The sequence below is a fragment of the Dipodomys merriami genome, unplaced genomic scaffold (genome assembly GCF_024711535.1).
Source record: "Dipodomys merriami isolate MVZ:Mamm:240054 unplaced genomic scaffold, mDipMer1.0.p SCAF_12, whole genome shotgun sequence".
NCBI lineage: Eukaryota > Metazoa > Chordata > Mammalia > Rodentia > Heteromyidae > Dipodomys > Dipodomys merriami.
The window spans coordinates 1,019,997-1,039,328 of NW_027202493.1; the positions used below are offsets into that span (position 1 = coordinate 1,019,997).

A 19,332-nucleotide genomic window follows, 5' to 3' on the forward strand; every position below is an offset into this window, starting at 1 on the left:
TGCGCCCCGCCCCGGCTGCCCACGCCCTCCTGCGCTTTCGGAAACCAGCGCTAGCCACGGCCGCGCCACTGCGCACACTCGCGCTCTGCTGGCCCAGTCCACCGCGCGCGCCCCCGACTCCGGGGCGCTGCGTGTCTCCACGCGCACGCGCCCGACCTGCCGACGGCGGGTCTTCCTTTCGCGTCCTCGCGCTCTTACGGAAGCTCCGCAGTGCGCGTGCGCCAGCGCCCGCACTCCAAATTGAAAAAGAGACAGCTTGTAGTTGCCCGGGAGGGGGTGGCAAGGCGGTCCCCGGAAATATCCTCTGTTCTGTCACCGGGAACTGGCGAGGTAGTTCCTCCGCGGTGGAGAGGTACGCGCCCCTCTACCTGGTCGCGAGCGTGTGGCCGGCCACGCCCCCGAACCCGGCCCGCGGCTGGTAGGGACAGCGGGGTCCCGCGTGGGCGGGACTACAGGGGCGGCGTGGGGCTGTGGTTCTGCGGGTGCTGGTCTCTGCCATGATCCCGCCCTCTGCCTGCCTACCAGAATCCGGTATTAAGCCCATGATCTCTCCATTCCCATCCAGAACCGCCGGCGACGGTGAAAGGGGTCCGGGTGGTGGGCATCTTGGCCTCGGGTTGCTTGAGCCTCATCTCCCAGAAAACTGTATTCGAAATGGGAGTGGGTGGATGGCCAGGTCACCAATGCATAAAGGACCGCCACAGTTCTTAAGGCCTGTTTCTTCTAGTGTTGGGAGTTGGCTTCCTGGAGGTACATCATTGGACAGTTCTCACCTTTGTAGAGACACAAATATGTACACGGTTTGTGATACGTTTCTAAACAGTATGGTATATGAAGAAAAGTTTGTAGGACATACATGCTTAAGGAATAATTAAAACACCCAGATGACAAAAGTTTTGCCAGCTCCCAGAAGCTGCTCAGAACCTCCTTGGCCTGACTGTGGCCTTGGGCACTTTCTCTACCACCTATATAAGCATGCAGTATAGTTTTCCTCTGCCTGATTTGAGCTTTTATGAATGGAATCATGCTATGTTAATCTGTGGTTTTCAATTAATATTAAAGCACTTGGGTTTTCCTATAGGTTTTTGCATTTTCTACTATTCCATTTATGAATATAGCATTACATCCCATTCTGCTGGTATGTGTTTGTGTCAGTTTAAAAGTACTCTAAACAATGTTATAAACATTGCCATTATTGCAAACATACTGGCATTTCTGGGGCATGTGCTTTGGAGTCCTAGGAGAACTGTGGACCAGTATGGTATTTGTAACTATCAGATAATGCCAGATTGTATTTGAAGTGCTGCAAGTTAAAGTTACACATTTTAACCTTCACAAGGCAATTTGTTATTATCTTAGTCTATAAAATCTGTAAATTCTACAAGCTTTGACAGTCAACTATTTCTTCTGTGTTGGGTGATATGTACATTTCTTTTGCTTATTGTTAGCTATTCCTCCTCCTCTCCCTCCCCTCCCCCCCAGGGCCTGTGTGCTTTGATTCTCTACCACTTGGGCCACATTTCCAGTTTTTTGGTGGTTAATTGAAGACTCTTATGGATTTTATTGCCTGGCTGGTTATGAAACACGATCCTCAGATTTCAGCCCCCTGATTAGCTACAGATGTGAGCCTCCAAAGCCCAACTCAAAAGTAGGTTTTCTTAAAGCCCTATAGCTGAGAAGTAGGGGACTTGCCTTACAAAGGTGCTAGGTTTTATCGCTAGCACTGGGGGTGAGGAGGGAAAGTAGGTTTCTTATTGAGTACTAAGAACTGTCAAGACAGCATAAAGCTTTTAATGATGCCTCATGGAGGACTAGTTGATAGCTCATACATAACTGATCTTTTTATGAATGTAAAAATAACTTACTAGAAGTCTTTCTTCTCAGTGGTCTTTCTTACAAGCATCCTTCTTAAACCAAAGAAAGAAAACCCTTTAGCAACTGTGATTATGACTCTTTGTCTTTGGTTCCTCTGTTGGTGCTTCTAGGTCAAACCAGAGTTCCTGGATTTCATACTAAGTTGATTCTGTAGAATTCCTGTCACTTTAAGTGACTCTCCCTTGTTTGGCAAGTAAATAGTCAATATGCTATATTGACTTCAGCCTGACTGGTGAGGACCATTTGCTGGTGTACACCAATTGGTGTCTTTGACTGTGGAGGCCAAAGGTGCTAGACCTTGATGGAGGACTATGGAGTAGGAGGCATCATTTCGCCAGCTGCTTAGGTTTTCAAGGCCTTGATAAAATTAACATAATGCCTCCTTTTCTAGACGTGGCTGTGAATCCACAATGGTGTGTGTGTGTGTATATGTGTGCGTGCATGTGTGTGTGTATATGCTGCAGTGTTCTTAAGATTGTGTGTATGAGACTGAACTCTGGAGGGCCTGGGTACAGTCCCTTAGCTTTTTCACTCAAGATTAGAACTCTACTACTTGAGCCACAGCTCCATTTCTGGTTTTTTGGAGATAAGAATCTCATGGACTGAGCTAGTTTTGAACTAGGGTCCTCAAATCTCAGCCTCCTGAGTAGCTAAGATTACAGGTATGAGCCACCAGCTTGTGCTTAAATTTTTTTTGTTTTTGTCAGTTGAGGGGCTTAAACTCAGGGCCTGGGCACAGTGCCTGAGCTCCTTTGTTCAAGGCTGGTGCTCTATCACTTTGAGCCACAGCTCGACTTCCCAGTTTTGAGTGGTTAATTGGAGATGAGTCTCATGAGAACTTTTCTGCCTAGTCTGGCTTTGAACCGTAATCTTCAGATATTAGCCTCCTCAGTAGCTAGGATTACAGGTATGAGCCACCAGTGCCTGGCTTAAGATTTATTTCATAGTACAAATTAGCCTCCATGAACAAAATTAAAGTTTCTTGAATGGAATTGCAGAAGCCATATAGACATCAAGTTTCTAAATGTTTGGAGAAAGACACTGAATCTTTTCTTTGTTCTAGGAAGTCCTTAAATTTTGTTTTCTCCGTGTGTGTGTGTGTGTGTGTGTGTGTGTGTGTGTGTGTGTGTGTGTGTGTGTAAGAGAGTTTGAGATTAAATTGTACAGCTATTGCACTACTCATAAGGCATAACCAAATTTTACATAGTTCTGCTGATTCCTTGATTGTAGTTAATATAGTAATTAAAATGTTAGAACTTCTTCTCACAACTTGTAGAATGTGCTATACGATATGTTAAATGCTTTACCTTCATGATATTATAAATTGTGTAAGGTATTTTATTTGCTTAAAAATGGCAACCTAAATTGTGTGTTGTACATAGGAGGAAACTGAGACTCACACTTCACAGAAGCACACAGCTGGCTGACTGCTTTACAATATTAAGCTACTCCTTTGTAAGATTTAGCCAGCTAAGCAGTGGCAAAACCAGTCCTCTTCAGGTTTCTACACTACATACTTTCCAAGATCAATTGTGTCTTGTTTTTGTAATGTCATCTGGGTGCGGGTAGCTCATGCCTATAATCCTAGATATTAAGGAGGCTGACATCTGAGGATTACAGTTTGAAGCCAGCCTAGGCAGGAAATTCTGTGAGACTCTGATTGCCAATTAACCACTAAAAAACTGGAAGTAGAGCTGTGACTCAAAGTGGTAGAGTGCTCGCCTTGAGTGAAAAAGCTCAAGGACAGTACCTAGGCCCTGTCTGAATTAAAGCCCCACGGCTGACAAAACAAAAACAAAACTTCATTTTTAAATATAAGATCCCATGAAATGATTTATTTATATTGTATTCTATTAGTGTTCTTCCCAAAAGCATACAAGACCTTGTACACTGCTCAAGGGAATAAGATGTAGCTTCTAATAAAAAAGGAATCTTGACTAGTAGGTGAGTTTAGCAATTGACATGCCCTGCAGTCCAGATGTGCCTCCTTTTGCCCTATACTGGAATCCTAGAAGGTACCCTCTGAAAACTGAGAGTGGGTAAATAGTGGTTAAGAAGAGTCTTTGAGAACTAATCTGCATCTCAACAGAGCAGTATATACTGCTTTATTTTTTCATAAATGTTCAAGAGGTACATAGTTGAGATGAATTTAAACTACAGAAATATATCCTGGGGAAAGTGATGATCTGGCTCTTCAGTTCTGCAGCCCATTCAATGTCTTTAACTTTTGGTTTTTATCTTGCTTGCCTTCTTTCTGTTTTGAAAGGTCTGAACAGGGAAATGTAGGGGCAAAAGGAAAGGAAGGTATCATGAAGCCCAACTTAAATATTTTGCAGAAAATGAGAAGTCCTGAGAGACAGTGAGGTCACATCTGTGGTAACAGAATTGAGAACCTGTTACTATCAGGCAAAATCAGAAACACTTTTATTCTAGAAGAACACTGATTATGACAAACTGAAATTAGAGCACTGTAGTCAGGTTAATTTTGGAGTTCCCCTTCAAGATTTAGCTAGGTAAGGTGATACATGGCTGTAACTCCAGTGCTTGGGAGACTGAAGCTAAAGGACAACCAATTAAAGGCCAGTCTGACTACAAAGGAAGACAAAACAAACAAAAGGTTGAGGTGTTTATGTCCTTTCTCCAGGTAGGAAATATGAGTCTTTTTATTGTTTATCCCTTCTAGTCTCAAATCCAACCATCCTTTTTCAGATTGAGATACCTTATAGTATCTTATTTTCTAGCCCTTAATTTCCAGTTCTCTTTTTACTCATTTTTTTTTTCAAAGAAGCATTATGACAGGATACTACTGAGGCCTTCAACAAGTCGGTAAAATACCCATAGGAGGTCTTATTGTGGCAGCCTTAGGTTTGGTTGAGATTACCAAATTAGAGGATAATGTAGCTGACTTCTTTGTTCTTCTCAACAACACTGGAAATTTCTGCTGCAAAAAACATTGTATGGTCACACAATACCTGAGAGCATCCTGGATCTCTGAGCTCTTGAAAGTGTACAGGAAGCAATATCTTGAGGGTATAACTGCATATATATGGATAGTGAACATATAAAAATTGTTTAGTAGAATTTAGTTACATTACCACTGATCACACCTGGAAGTACATAGAAACAAATTGAACACATTTTTTAAAGTTCCTCATAGTAAAATGTCTAAAAGTATATAACACAGTAGAAAATATGAGTAATAATAATGAGTGCTCTTATCTTTCAAAGTACTTTCTCTTTAGTTAATTTTATTTAATCTGACCATTGAAGTAATTAGAATCAGTAACTAGAGACTGAGAATCTTGGCAGATAATATTTTTATTACTTTTGAAAAGACAGTAGTGCTCACTACCTTTTAGGAATTTTGAAAGAGCCATAGGTGTGTCAGAGAAAACAGGAAACAATTAAAAAAAAACTAAACTGACCACCTAGCCTGACCTTAGATTATGAGAAGCTTTTTATTTTCTAGTTTCAGTGACATTTGACTCTGTGTGCACATGTGCAAGTATGCATGCGTGTGTGTGTGTGTGTGTGTGTGTGTGCGCGCGCGTGCGCGCGCTCATGCCAGTCCTAGGGCTTGAGCTCAGGGCTTGGGAGTGATCCCTGAGCCTTTTTGCTCTATGATAGTGCTCTACCACTTGAGCCACAACTCCACTTCTAGCTTTTTTGGTGGTTAATAGGAGATAAGATTCACATGTATTTCAGCTTCCTGAGTAACTAGGATTATAGGCATGGGACACCAAGCCCAGCTTTTGCTGTTCTTTTGAATGAAGATACTGAACTAGACCTTTGAGTTTACTGGTGCACACCTTCATAATGGGTACTTGGAACCTGTCATTAGCAAGTTCCTAATCTCTCTACAACTATGTGTAAAGCTGAGGAAACATGTCTTTGATCTACCTGTTTGCTTAGCTTTCTTCTAAGAGCAGTAAGTAATTTTCTTATTAGCTAATTCATGTTCACTCCATACTGAAAATTTCTTCTTCACAGAGACTCTCCTGATTAATTGTGATTTGGAATAAAACTCTTTTCAATGCAGTAAGTTACATCAATGCAAAACTTTAAATTATAATATCATATCTACTTAATTGAATTATTTATTTCTTTCATTTCTCAGATAGCTTACAAAACTTTAAATTATAATATCTACTTAATTGAATTATTTATTTCTTTCATTTCTCAGATAGCTTATAAGACTTAGAATTGTATGATTTTTTTCCATCTAAAATCATGAGTTACCCTGGTATTTGGACTCCAATGTGTTGAGCTGTTTCCCCTCTTACTTGTAGAACCATTTTTCTCTAGTTTATAAAAAAGAAATTACATTTGCTTCTGCTCTTAAGAAATTTTAGCCTCATAATGGTTCTGTATTTTAAAGAACTTTGAACCATAAGCTGACCTTAATTTCAAGTGAGACTAATAGTTTTTCAAGCACCAGAATTTTCACTAATTCAACTAGTCTTAGTATAGACATATATGTCCTTTCTTTTTTCCTTTTTTTTTGGTTGGTCATGAGGCTTGAACTCTGGGCTTGGGCGCTGTCTCCAGGCTCTTCAGCTCAAGGCTAGCACTCTACCACTTGAGCCACAGTGCACTTCTGGTTTTCAAGTGGCTTATTGGAGATAAGAGTCTCACGGAGGACTTTCCTTGCCGGGGCTGGCTTTGAACCGTGATCGTCAGATCTCAGCCTCCTGAGTAGCTAGGATTACAGGCGTGAGCCACTGGCACCTGGCATATATGTCCTTTCTTGAGTCATGTGGTCTAGGTATAGACATAAATGTCCCATCGCTTTTGCTTTTCAAAATACTAGCAAACACTGTTAAGAATGGTAAGTCACTTTTATTTAGACAAGTATTTATTAGGTCCTCCAGTGGACAGAGTATATACTAGGAAATATAGGAATAGTTATAGAAGACTACAATAGAATTCCTTTCCCAAACATAGTAAATCCCATATGACACATGTATTTGGTGCTCCAAAGGAGAAAAATCAGATCTTCTTGGAGACTTCATTTAGAAAAAAGCAGGAAAGAAGAGTGCCTTTTTCCTCAAAAGAGCCTAAATTTGAAGAGGAAAAGTTGTTTGTTTTTTTTTAAAGTTTTATCTTAAAGATATAAATGCAGGGAGCGGGTCAAAAAAAAAAGATATAAATGCAGCTGGGAGATGGCTCAGTGGTAGAGTGCATGAGGCCTTGGGTTCGATTCCTCAGTATCACATAAGCAGAAAAAGCTAGAAGTGGTGCTGTGGCTCAAGTGGTAGAGCACTAAAGAGCTGAGGGACAGCCCCTAGGCCCAGAGTTCAGGCCCCACAACCTACAAAAACAGAAAAGAAAAGAAAAAGATATAAATGGATGATAAAATGCAATCGTCATTTCCTTATAGGAAATAAGAGTTTGTACTCTCCAAAGTAATATTTCTAGCAATTTTTTTTATTAGTGAGTCTTTACTGGAATTGTGCCTAATATAGTCTATATTATGAGCATGCTATGAATATTAAATATGTTAGAAATCAGCTACACAAATATGAACTGCTATATAAATTACATTTTCACTATCACTTGTAACTTTTGTTTGTCATATTTTAGACCTGGAATGGCCAAATATCAAGGTGAAGTTCAAAGTTTGAAACTGGATGATGATTCAGTTATAGAAGGAGTAAGTGACCAAGTGCTTGTGGCTGTTGTGGTCAGTTTCACTTTGATTGCTACCCTGGTATATGCACTTTTCAGGTGAGACTAAAGGACAAATGAATTCAGACACTGTATTTTCAAGGGTCACTGACTCTTGATTCTCTCCTAGTAATTTGTGATTCTAAAGCAAGTCGCTGATCGCAATGATTATATACACTTACTAAAGTATTTCATTTTTAATTGAACTCTGAATGCTAATATATATTTTTCTGCATTACCAGAAAATATTTGAGTTTACCATCCATATTTTGATTAAAATGTTAGTATTTCTTAGTAGAGTATCATAGTTTAAAGTTACTGGGCTTGGGAGGTGGCTCAGTGGTAGAGTCCTTGCCTTGCATGCACGAAGCCATGGGTTTGATTCCTCAGCACCACATACGCAGAAAAAGCTGGAAGTGGCACTGTGGCTCAAGTGGTAGGGCACCTCTTGAGCTGAAGAGCTGAGGGACAGCACCCAGGCCCAGAGTTCAAGCCCCATGACCGACCAAAAAAAAAAAAAAAAGACATAGTTTAAAGTAATTAATTTTCATTGGGATAGAGGCATGGTTCAAGTGGTAGAGTGTCTTTCTACCAAGTGTGAAGCCCTGAGTTCAAACCCTAGGACTACCACCAACAACAACAAAAAGATAAAAATTTATTTAAAAGACCTGGTACAGTAGCTCATGCCTGTAATCTTAGCTACTCCGAGATTTGAGGATCTCTGTTTGAACCCAACAGGGGCAGAAGAATCTGTGAGACTCTTAACTCAGTCACCAAAAAGCAGAAAGTGGAGGTATGGATCAAGTGGTAGAGTGTCAGCTTTGAGGGAAAAGTCAAGAAGAGCTCCAGGCACTGAGCATAAGCCCTGGTACGGACACACACACACAAAATATAGTAGTATATTTCTGGATATACTTAAAGGAAACTACATCAGTATGTCAAAGAGATATCTGCAATCTCATGCTCATTGCAGTATCCTTTTTTTTTTTTTTTGTCGGTCGTGGGGCTTGAACTCTGGGCCTGGGCGCTGTCCCTCAGCTCTTCAGCTCAAGGCGAGTGCTCTACCACTTGAGCTACAGCGCCACTTCCGGTTTTCTGGTGGTTTTTTATTGGAGATAGGAGTCTCACGGTCTCTCCTGCCCGGGCTGGCTTTGAACCGCGATCCTCAGATCTCAGCCTCCTGAGTAGCTAGGATTACAGGCGTGAGCCACCAGCGCCCGGCTTGCAGTATCATTTAGAGTATCTAACATAGAATAAACCAAAATGTCCACTGAAAGACAACTGGATAAGGAAAAAGGATGCATATATATAATACAATGGAACACTATACAGACATTTTTGTGTATGTGTGCCATTATTGGGGCTTGAACTCAGTCTCCTAGCTTTTTGTGGCACTCTGTTTCTTGAGCCACTCCTCACTCCTGGCTTTTTCCTGGCTAACTGAAGATCAGAGTGTCACTTTCCTGCCTGGCTCCAATACAGACTTTAAAAGGATAGAATTCCTTGGGCACCAGTGGCTCACGCCTGTAGTCCTGGCTACTCAGAAGACTGAGATCCTGCCAGCCTGGGCAGGAAAGTCTGTGAGACACTTATTTCCAGTAAACCACCAAGAAAAAAAAAGCTGTAAGTGAAGCTGTGGCTTAAGTGGTAGAGTACTAGCCTTGAGTGAAAGGATAGTGCCAGGGCCCTGAATTCAAGCCCCAGGACTTGCATAAAAATAAAAACAGTATAAAAATCCTCTCAATTCACTACCTTAATTAACCTGGAGGACATTGTGCTAACTGAAATAATACAAGCCCAAAAGATTAAATACTCCATGATTTCATTTATATGTGGAATCTAAAATGGTTAAACTCCCTAAATCACAGAGTAAATGAGTTCAGCCACCATTGGCTTAGGGAAATTTTTGTAAAAGGATATAAAAGTTTCAGTCAGGATGAATTTTATAAAGAAGAGGATGAGAACTAGGGAAAAAATTACGCAGATCACAAAACCATTAGTAAAGTAACCCATTAAAAATATTCATAAAATAGCCAGCCTGGACAGAAAAGTCTGTGAAACTCTTTTTTTTTGGGGGGGGGGTGTCCGGTCCTTGGGCCTGAACTCTTGGCCTGGGCACTGTCCCTCAGCTCTTCAGCTCAAGGCTAAAGCTCTACCACTTGAGACACAGTGCCACTTCTGGCTATTTTTCTTTTTGCTTATGTGGTGCTGAGGAATTGAACCCAAGGCCTCATGCATGCAAGGCAAGCGCTCTACCACTGAGCCTTTCCCAGCCCCCATCTGTGAAACTCCTATCTCCAATAAACTACCAGAAAACTGGAAGTGGCGCTGTAGCTCAAGTGGTAGACCATTGGCCTTGAGCTGAAGAGCTGAGGGACAGCGTTCTAGCCCCAGAGTTCAAGCCCCATACTGACCAAAAAAAATCATGAAATAAAATTGGAAGAACTAATACTGGGGATTGAACTCTGGACCTTGATTTGACCTACCACTTGATCAATACCTTTTTTGTTTTGTTTTTCATTATTGCTAGGTATATAATTTGCAAACATTTTTTCTAGTTTGTGGATTGCCTTTTCAGTTTTTTTTTTTTTTTTTTTGGCCATTCTTGGGGCTTAAACTCTGTGCCTGGGTGCAGTCCCTGAGCTCCTTTTGCTCATGTCTAACACTCTGCCACTTGAGTCACAGTGCTACTTCCAGCTTTTTCTGTAATTAATTGGAGACTCTTTTGTCACTGTTTTTGATTTTGGTACCCCGTGTCTTGTATATATGTTTATCTGATTTGGGGAAGGGAAGGGGAAATAATGAAATGGTGAGACAAAGGAAAAAGAGTGAACCAATGCAACCGTGATACTCACAAGACACCATATTAGAAATGAACTTTACAACTTGGGGGTGGGGGAGTGGGAGAAAAACAAGGGAGGGATAACAATGTTCAACAAGAATGTACTCATTACCTTATGTAACTGTAACCCCTCTGCATTACCTTTACAATAATAGTAAATTAAAAGGTTCTCACAGACTTCCCTGCCCAGGCTGCCTTCAAACCATGATCCTCTGATCTCAGCCTCTTGAGTAGCTAGGATTACAGGTATGGGCCCCCAGCACCCAGTCTTTTCACTCTTTTGATACCTTTTGTTATGCAAGAGGTACTCTGTTTTGTATTTTGTTTCTTCCAGTACTAGTGATTGAACCCAAAGGCTTGCCTATGCTAGGCAGGCATTTTACCTTTTTTTGGGGGGAGGGGAGGGGAGGAGTGGTCCGATCGTGGGGCCTGAACTCTGGGCCTGGGCGATTTCCCTCAGCTCTTCAGCTCAAGGCTAGCACTCTACCACTTGAGCCACAGCGCCACTTCTGGCTTTTTTATTTTTTCTTCTTTATGTGGTGCTGAGGAATCAAACCCAGGGCTCATGCATGCAAGGTAAGCGCTCTACCACTGAGCCACCTTCCTTTTTTTTTTTTTTTTTGTCGGTCGTGGGGCTTGAACTCTGGGCCTGAGCGCTGTCCCTCAGCTCTTCAGCTCAAGGCGAGCACTCTACCACTTGAGCTACAGCGCCAATTCCTAGTGAGCCACCTTCCCAGCCCGCATTCTACCTCTTGAGCCATACCTATCACCTTAGTTTTTTCCCACGTTGGCCTGTGATTCTTCTGTTTACATTTGTTGAGTAGCTAGGATGACAGAACCATATTGTATAGCTTTTTATGGATTGAGATAGGGATGTTATGAACTTTTTGCCCAGGGTTCATCTTGAACCATTGATCCTATTTCAGTTTCCCTAGTAACTAGGATTACAGGTATGAACCGTGCCTGTCAAAATTCACCAAAACTTAAGATGTTTCAATAGAGTTAAAGAAGTTTTATTACACTTATGGTTCACTTGTTATAGTCTGTCAGCATTCTTTTCTAAAACTTGCATATATTACTAAAAATTGAATAATATGGGATTGATAGCTTTAGATTTTTCCCTATCCCTTTAGAATATTGGAGTTCTTGCTTCTGTTGAATGTGGCTTACCTAAAAAGCAAACACTTTTCTACAGATTGTATAGATTTAAAAATGGTTCACAATGTTTAAGTTTAGGGAAAAAAGGCTACAGCTAAATGAAATCGAGCTATGATTGACATGTAAATCTTCATATCTAGTGGCCTAGCTACCACTTCTAATTTCTCTGGCATTTCAGACCATCAATTTATATTAGCCATCAACTTTTTAATTTTCCGTTCTCCATTTTACATGTTAATGTCCAGATGTTAGTTGCATGTTTGGTTCTGGCTTTTCTATAAATCTTATATAATCTTATTTTTTGTTTCCTTTCCCCTCAATCCTGAAAAGTTAAGCAAAAGACTGAATTAGATATGGAAGAGTATTCAAATGTAATAATATGTAGAACTGTAGAACTAAATATTTTAAAGGAGTTTCAAAAAAGAAATGTGCTAACCAGCACATTTTTATATTGTTATATTTTTATTTGCATTATATTGTATTTATTATATATATTTACATATATAATTTATATTTATATAATTACATTAATTACATTATAAATATATAATATAAATAATATTAAAATATAATAAATAATTTGTATAACATAAAAATATAAAATATACTATCTATTATCTATATTTGTTATATTTATATTATATTACTTATATTTTTATATTTATATTTTTAATATTTATAATCAGCCACATTCTTTATATTATTTGTGAGCTTTCCATTACAACCAATCTCCAAAGTACTAAGCCTCTGGATTTTATCATTTGCCAGTTAAACCTAATATTAACCAGTGATCAAGGGTCTGGGAGGACCTCACCACAGAGTAGACTGGAATGTACAGTCCTGGAATTAGACTATTGTTATATATCCTCAATAACATTTAATAAGTTACCAGCTATTCTGAGCCACAACTACAGTATAAAAGCAAATAGATAATATGACAATATTTATAACCAACACTTGTTATATTCTATTTAACAGAAATGTACATCAGAACATTCACCCAGAAAATCAAGAGCTAGTAAGAGTGCTTCGAGAACAACTTCAAACAGAACAGGTACTTTTATATGTACATTTATGTAAATCAATATTATAACTCCTCTTGTAGATGCAGTTGTGATTAAGCATTTGGAAATTACTTTGAGAAACTACAGCTTTTTTTTCCTGCTTCAAATTGTCCTAAACTGGTCTATAGGTTATATATTTTCAGATTAAGCAAGTTACCTAGTCTTATTCTGTTCAGTTATTTTTGTTTTTATTTTTACTGACTTGTAACAAGTTTTAAACAACAAGTTTAAAACATTGTCTCCTTTTCCCCTTTCTTCAGTGGTGAAAGTTAATGAAACTGTAGAAAAAGAAGAAAACTTATCTACTCAGCCTCTTCTTTTTTTACCAAATGGAATCTTTAAGAACCAGAAATGAAATATGGTTTAGGAAGGCTGGAGTAAGTGGGACATTGTATATATCTGAATCAAGATAACTAGCAACAAAAACAAAATTTGAAAATGTTTTCTGCTAATGGCTTATGCCTGTAATCCTAGCTATTCAGGGATGAGACCAAGGATTGCAGTTCAAAGCCAGCTCAAGCAGGAAAGTCCATGAGACTCTTATTTCCAATTAACCCACAAAACAGCCAGAAGTGGGTGCATGGCTCAAGGGTTAAAGCACAAGCCTTGAGCAGAAAAGCAAAACAAGAACATAAAGCTCTGAGTTCAAGCCCCAGTACCAGTACCAAAAAGAAAAGAATAAGAACATACTTTCGTACTCAAAGTTCAATTCTATTAAAGTTCTGTAATTTACTAATTCACCAAATATTTTTTGAACTTCTATTTTATGCCAGACAATGTAGGCACTGGAAATTTAATTGTGAACTAAATTCATTAAAAAAAAATCATGCCATCATGGAATTTCAATTCATTGACACAGAATAGTTTCAGGATATTAGTAGTACTATTTCCAGAACTGTTATCAATAATTCATGTTGGGATAGTGTTTTATAACTTATAAAGTGACTTTACAAACAACTATCCTATTTAATCTTCAAACAATAAGGTGACTATTCTATTTTTGTATTGAAACATTTGATGACTAAAATGCTTAAATTCATACTATATAAAGGGCTTAGCTGTACTGGATCTTCTTTGTTCTGTGGTCCCATTCATCTACCTCACACCTTCCTCAGATTAGAAGTAAGTTACAGACTTTGGCCTTTTCTGTGTTGTTTAACATGGTAGCCACCAGTCCCAGGTGACTATTTAAATTTAAGTTAATTGCCAGCCACTGGGGACTCATGCCTGTAACCCTACCTACTCTGGAGTCTGAGATCTGAGGATCATGGTTCAAGTCCAGCCTGGGAAGGAAGTATATGAGACTCTTAGCTCCAATTAACCAATAAAAAACTGGAAGTGGCACTGTGGCGCAAAGTGGTAGAGCACTGGCCTTGAGCAAAAGAGCTCAGGGGCAGACCGGGCCTTGAGTTCAAGCCCCACGACCAACAAAAATAAAGTTAATTAGGTTTGAAGCTAACCCCAAGCAGAAAAATTCTTAAGACTCTATCTACAATATCACCAAAAAAAGCTGCTGCAGTCTTCCTTCTCCTCCTCTTCCTCCTCCTCCTCCTCCTCCTCCTCCTCCTCCTCCTCCTCCTCCTCCTCTTCTTCTCCTCCTCCTCCTCCTCCTTCTTCTTCTTTTCTTTACACACACACACACACACACACACACACACACACACACACACACACACACACACACACACACACACACACACACACACACACACACACACACACACACACACACACACACACACGGAAGTAAGGTAAAGAAAAACAACCCAGCAACATAGCTTCATAAGTTTATCAGACTTACGTGACCTTAAATATGGCATGTCTAAACTGTCAGTGTTAATAGCTCCGGCTGTGAGGTGTGATGTGGACACATGTCTTCTCACCAGGGTGTGCCCACTACTGCTCGACAGCAGTTCTACACTGAAATGTACTGTCCAATCTGCTTACATCAAGCCTCTTTCCCTGTGGAAACGAACTGTGGACATCTTTTCTGTGGTAAGAAAACAATGATATATACTTAGTTGAAATGATATTTATATCAAGACCTACATGTGTGTATTAGCTGGATTCCTAATTTTCTCAGTCATATTTCCTGAGTAGAATAGATTGCTCTTTTGATGTCTTGTTATACCTGTTGACTAAGTATATTTAGCATTTAAATATTGTTATTTGTTTTTGTACTTTATATATATATATATATATATATATTACTTTATATATCATTTAGCATTTGTGGATTCAAAGGTCAGTTTCTGAGTCAAGAGTAGTTTGCTGGGGCTGGGAAGGTGGCTCAGTGGTAGAGTGCTTGCCTTGCATGCATGAGGCCCTGGGTTTGATTCCTCAGCACCACATAAGAAAAAAGAAAAAAGCTGGAAGTGGCACTCTGGTTCAAGTGGTAGAGCGCTACCCTTGAGCTGAAGAGCTGAGGGACAGCGCCCAAGCCCAGAGTTCAGGCCCCATGACTGCACCCCCCCCCAAAAAAAAAAGAGTAGTTTGCTGAATCTCCTTGTCCTTCACTTTTAGACAGTTATTATACAAACTTTCCAGGGCATGGAGTTTTTTTTTTCCAAAAACCCTGGCCTTCCCTTCATTCTAATCTTTGTTTATAGAATATGTTATTTAACAATACTTAAGTATATTACTTCACACCATCTGACCCAGAAAATTAAAAACCGAGACCCCAAAATGTTAAGAAATTAATAAAAGGTAACACAGCTGCTAAGCAATATGTCCAGATTTTCTCTCTCTCTCTTTTTTTTTTTTGGTCAGTCGTGAACTCTGGGCCTGGGCACTGTCCCTGAGCTCTTCAGCTCAAAGCAAGTGCTCTACAGCTTGAGCCACAGCACCATTTCCTGTTTTCTGGAGGTTCATTGGAGATAAAGAGTCTCATGGACTTTTCCTGCCCTGGCTGACTTTGAAAGGCAATTGTCAAATCTCAGCCTCATGAGTAGCTAGGATTATAGGCATGAGCCATTTGATTTATTTTGTTTCTTGATCCAGGGTCTTGGTAATGTATCTTAGGCTTCCAAATTCAAATCCACAAAGGCCTACTTTGAGATACTCTTTGTTGTTTTTTGGTTTTTTGGTTGGCCGTGGGGCTTGAACTCTGGGCTTGGGCGCTGTTCCTCAGCTCTTCAGCTCAAGGCCAGCGCTCTACTGCTTGAGCCACAGTGCACTTCCGGTTGGAGATGAGAGTCTCACAGACTTTACTTGCCCAGGCTGGCTTTGAACCATGATCCTAAGATCTCAGTATCCTGAGTAGCTAGGATTACAGGTGTGAGCCACCAGTGCCCGGCCTAACTTGAGATACTCTTTCTTCAGCCTCCTATGTGCTAAGATTGCAGAGCACTACCCTTGACTTTCCTAAGGCTTTTGCTACTTATAGCTAACAAATTATAAAACAATTATCAGTTGGGAATTAATTTATATAATTCATTATTCCCAGGGCAGGAAGGTTCTTTTCACAAAAACCCTGACCCATGACCTTCCCTGAGCCCTACTATTTTTTTTCTTTTAATCATATGTTGGAAATTAATAATACAAAATAGTGAAGGCTCAGATGAGGAGTTATTGTTTTGCTTTTTGGTAGTATTAGCTATGGAATCCAGAGTGTGACCATGCTAGACAAGCATGCTACACATCTCTAGTCTCAGGCTGGGAAAACTTAACCACCAGAGGAAGGAGGAACCTTTAATCTATCTGACATTCTTTTGAGTCTGAATATGGCCTTGGTCATCCTTTAGCACAATCCTCCAAGCTGGTGTTAACAATCAAAGAGTTTTAGCAAGCAAAATGAACTTATTTGTCAACTCAGGCTTAGCTAATATATTGAGTAGATAATCCAGTGTTGTTCTTGTCTGAGGTAATAAGATAGACTGTTTCTGATATCCTGCTCTACTTGTTTGATGCTTTTATTTAGTGTCTGTATGTTCAAAGATTTAAATAAACTAGTTATTCAACTCTTTGGAAATTGAAATACGTTTCATTGGATAGTAGTTCAAGTGTAATAATACCAGAGCATTTTAGTTCATTTCCTATATGTAAAACCACACCTCCATTCCTTTGTGGTGAATCTACTCATGAAGATGATATAAACAAACTCTTTGAAGCCTATTGAATAATAGAAGAGGACATGTCAAGAAAGTGCAATAGACACTAATCTGATAGGGAGACCCCTTTATACAATTAATATACCTTTGTGATAATGAATGGCAGAAATGTGTAACAGTTTATGTAGGGGCTTGCATATCAGTGGAAATGGAGAGGGTGAATGAAGAGAGTGAAGAATGGTGAATATGGACAAAGTGCTATATTAATATGTACAAAAACAGAACAAGGAAACCTGTTTAAATTGTTTTAAGGAGGGAAGGGAGATGAAGAAAAATGATAAACAGATAAATTTAATGTACTCTAGTACATTGCATGCATGTATAAAAATATAATGAACCCCCTATTACCTCCAGCAAATACTAATAAAAAATAAGTTATCATATTTTTATTTGTAACCCATATTATCTTATTTAATTCCCCAGTAGGTTTATGAGGTCTTATTCTCATTTTGCAAATGAACAGATTCAGAGAAATTGTTATCCAAATGAAAGTTATTGAGTCATCTCTTCTGCCATTCTACTTAGATGCTATCTTTTTATATATAGGAAGAAAATTGAGAAGCATTTAGTCTCAGACTTGAATTAACTAACGTGTTTGTTTTGGGGGGCCATAGCTACATACAATGTAGGCAAGTGATTACATAATTTGTAAAACAAGGATACATACAGCTCACTTTGCAAAAAGACATATGAGACTAAATTTAGTGTATTTAGAGTTCTTGTTGAAAACATAGTAAAAACTTCACTACAGACAGTAATGTTCATGGTAACACATGAATAACTTGTTTTCATGTAGTTCTCATTTTCAATTAGACTGCTTAAAGAACTCAATAAAAATTAATATGCCATTTTGTGAGAGTGAAGACATCAGATAAAATTGTTTTGCTTTTAAATCGATGTTGAAATTGGTGGATTCATTCTTTCCCACAGGTACAGAAATGTCCAGAGTGAGGAGTCTCTTCTTCCCCATCTGTTTATTCACCAGTGTCCTCATACACCATTCATTTCTACCCCTGGCATGTGCTTTGTGTTTTTGAAAAACAAATCAAATTTGGAACAGAAACTTACGGTGTGACTTATTGGTTTTTATATTCAAAATGATGAGTATCGTTTTGTGTATTTTACATAGAAAATACAGTGTTTCTATGAAGCTTCATAGTATTGATATAGTAATGCTTGTTTTGGAGCTGGCGGTATGGCTCAAGACTAGTAAATGCAAACACTTGAGTTCAAACCCCAGGACTGCAAAATAAAACAAAAGAAAGCTAGTCTTTGGTTGTATAAAACAATTCTGTTGCTTAACTAATCCTTAAATTATTCTTTAATGTTTGGGAATTGTTGCTAGATTTGAATTTGCCTGAGGAATTAGATGAAAGACCTGTTTTTTAAGAAAAAACAAATTTTTTTGCCAGTTCTGGGGCTTGAACTCTAGGCCTGGGTGCTGTCCCTAAGCCTCTCTGTGGGACAGTGTCACTTCAGGCTTTTTTTTTTCTAAGTAGATTTATTGGAGATAAGATTTTCATGGACTTTCTCGCACAGACTGGATTCAAACCATGATCCTCAGCTCTCAGCCTCTTGAGTTCCTAGGATTACAGGCGTAAGCCACTCGTGCCAGGCAAAAGAACTGTTTTAAGATAAAGTGATACTGTTAAATATTTGAAAATGTCTCAGGATAAATGCACTTCAGTATTAATGTTTTCTCTTTTCTACTAGGTGCCTGTATTACTGCATATTGGAGATATGGTTCATGGCTTGGAGCAATCAGTTGTCCAATCTGTAGACAAACGGTAGTGTTTTAGAAAACATTTATACTACTTTATTTTGTAAATTTTAATAGTGATTGTTATTTAAATATTTTGTACTAGCTCAATTTTTTAATTTAATTTTCTGTGATTTTAGTCAATTATTAAAAAAAAAAACCTCATCCTTATGACATGAGAATTTTTGTTTTAAATACTGTGGTTGTCATGAAAAACTAGCAAATTAGTCCTGCCCAAATCATGTCTTTCTTACCATACCAGCAAGGGAATAAATGAACTAAATAATTAATGTAAACATTTATTTCCCTATTTCCTTTACATTTTTATATACTTCCGATGCATTTCTTTTAGAAAAGAATTATTTTACCTTTTTCATTTATATTTAATATGCCCTGTTCTATCTGAATGTTGTATAAAGGAAACTATATAGTTATTTTATATGTGTACAAACACAGAGACCTTCCTCCTTTCTTCTTGTTTCATTCACATTTTTCTTTTTCTTTTTGCAGTCTTGGGGCTTGGACTCAGGGTTTAGGTTCTGTCCCTGACCTTTTTTGATCAAGGCAGCTCCACTTCCTGCTTTTTGGTGGCTAATCTGACATAGGAGTCTCATGGACTTTCCTGCTCGGACTAACTTCAAACCATGATCCTCGGTTCTCAGCCTCCTGAGAGGTGGCATGAGCCACCAGTGTCTGGCTACATATTCCTATTTAGTTAGAAGAAAATTGCTGTTTCTTTTATTGGCTCTATGGTTAATTTGATGTCTGAAACTAATTTGCCAATACTACTTGTCTTTTGTCACCTGCTAGCAACATAGAAATAAAGTCGTATGTATTGGATTAAAGAATTCTACCACC

The 19,332-nt window shown here is 38.9% G+C and overlaps 1 protein-coding gene across 7 annotated transcripts in view; it reads left to right on the forward strand.

Moving 5' to 3' along the window:
- Window positions 1-19,332, forward strand: part of Rnf170 (ring finger protein 170) — a 29,585-nt gene that overhangs the window by 312 nt on the left and 9,941 nt on the right. The window contains exons 1-6 of one of the 7 annotated variants that reach the window (XM_070016051.1): window positions 269-352; window positions 5,866-5,913; window positions 7,459-7,602; window positions 12,521-12,596; window positions 14,493-14,601; window positions 18,429-18,502. In XM_070016051.1, the coding sequence (XP_069872152.1) occupies window positions 5,909-5,913; window positions 7,459-7,602; window positions 12,521-12,596; window positions 14,493-14,601; window positions 18,429-18,502 (408 nt within the window). In that variant the 5' untranslated portion in view covers window positions 269-352; window positions 5,866-5,908. Of the gene's footprint in view, window positions 1-240; window positions 419-508; window positions 532-5,865; window positions 5,914-7,458; window positions 7,603-12,520; window positions 12,597-14,492; window positions 14,602-18,428; window positions 18,503-19,332 lie in introns of those variants that run through there. The other 6 variants (XM_070016052.1, XM_070016053.1, XM_070016057.1 and 3 more) reach the window with 6 other exon arrangements.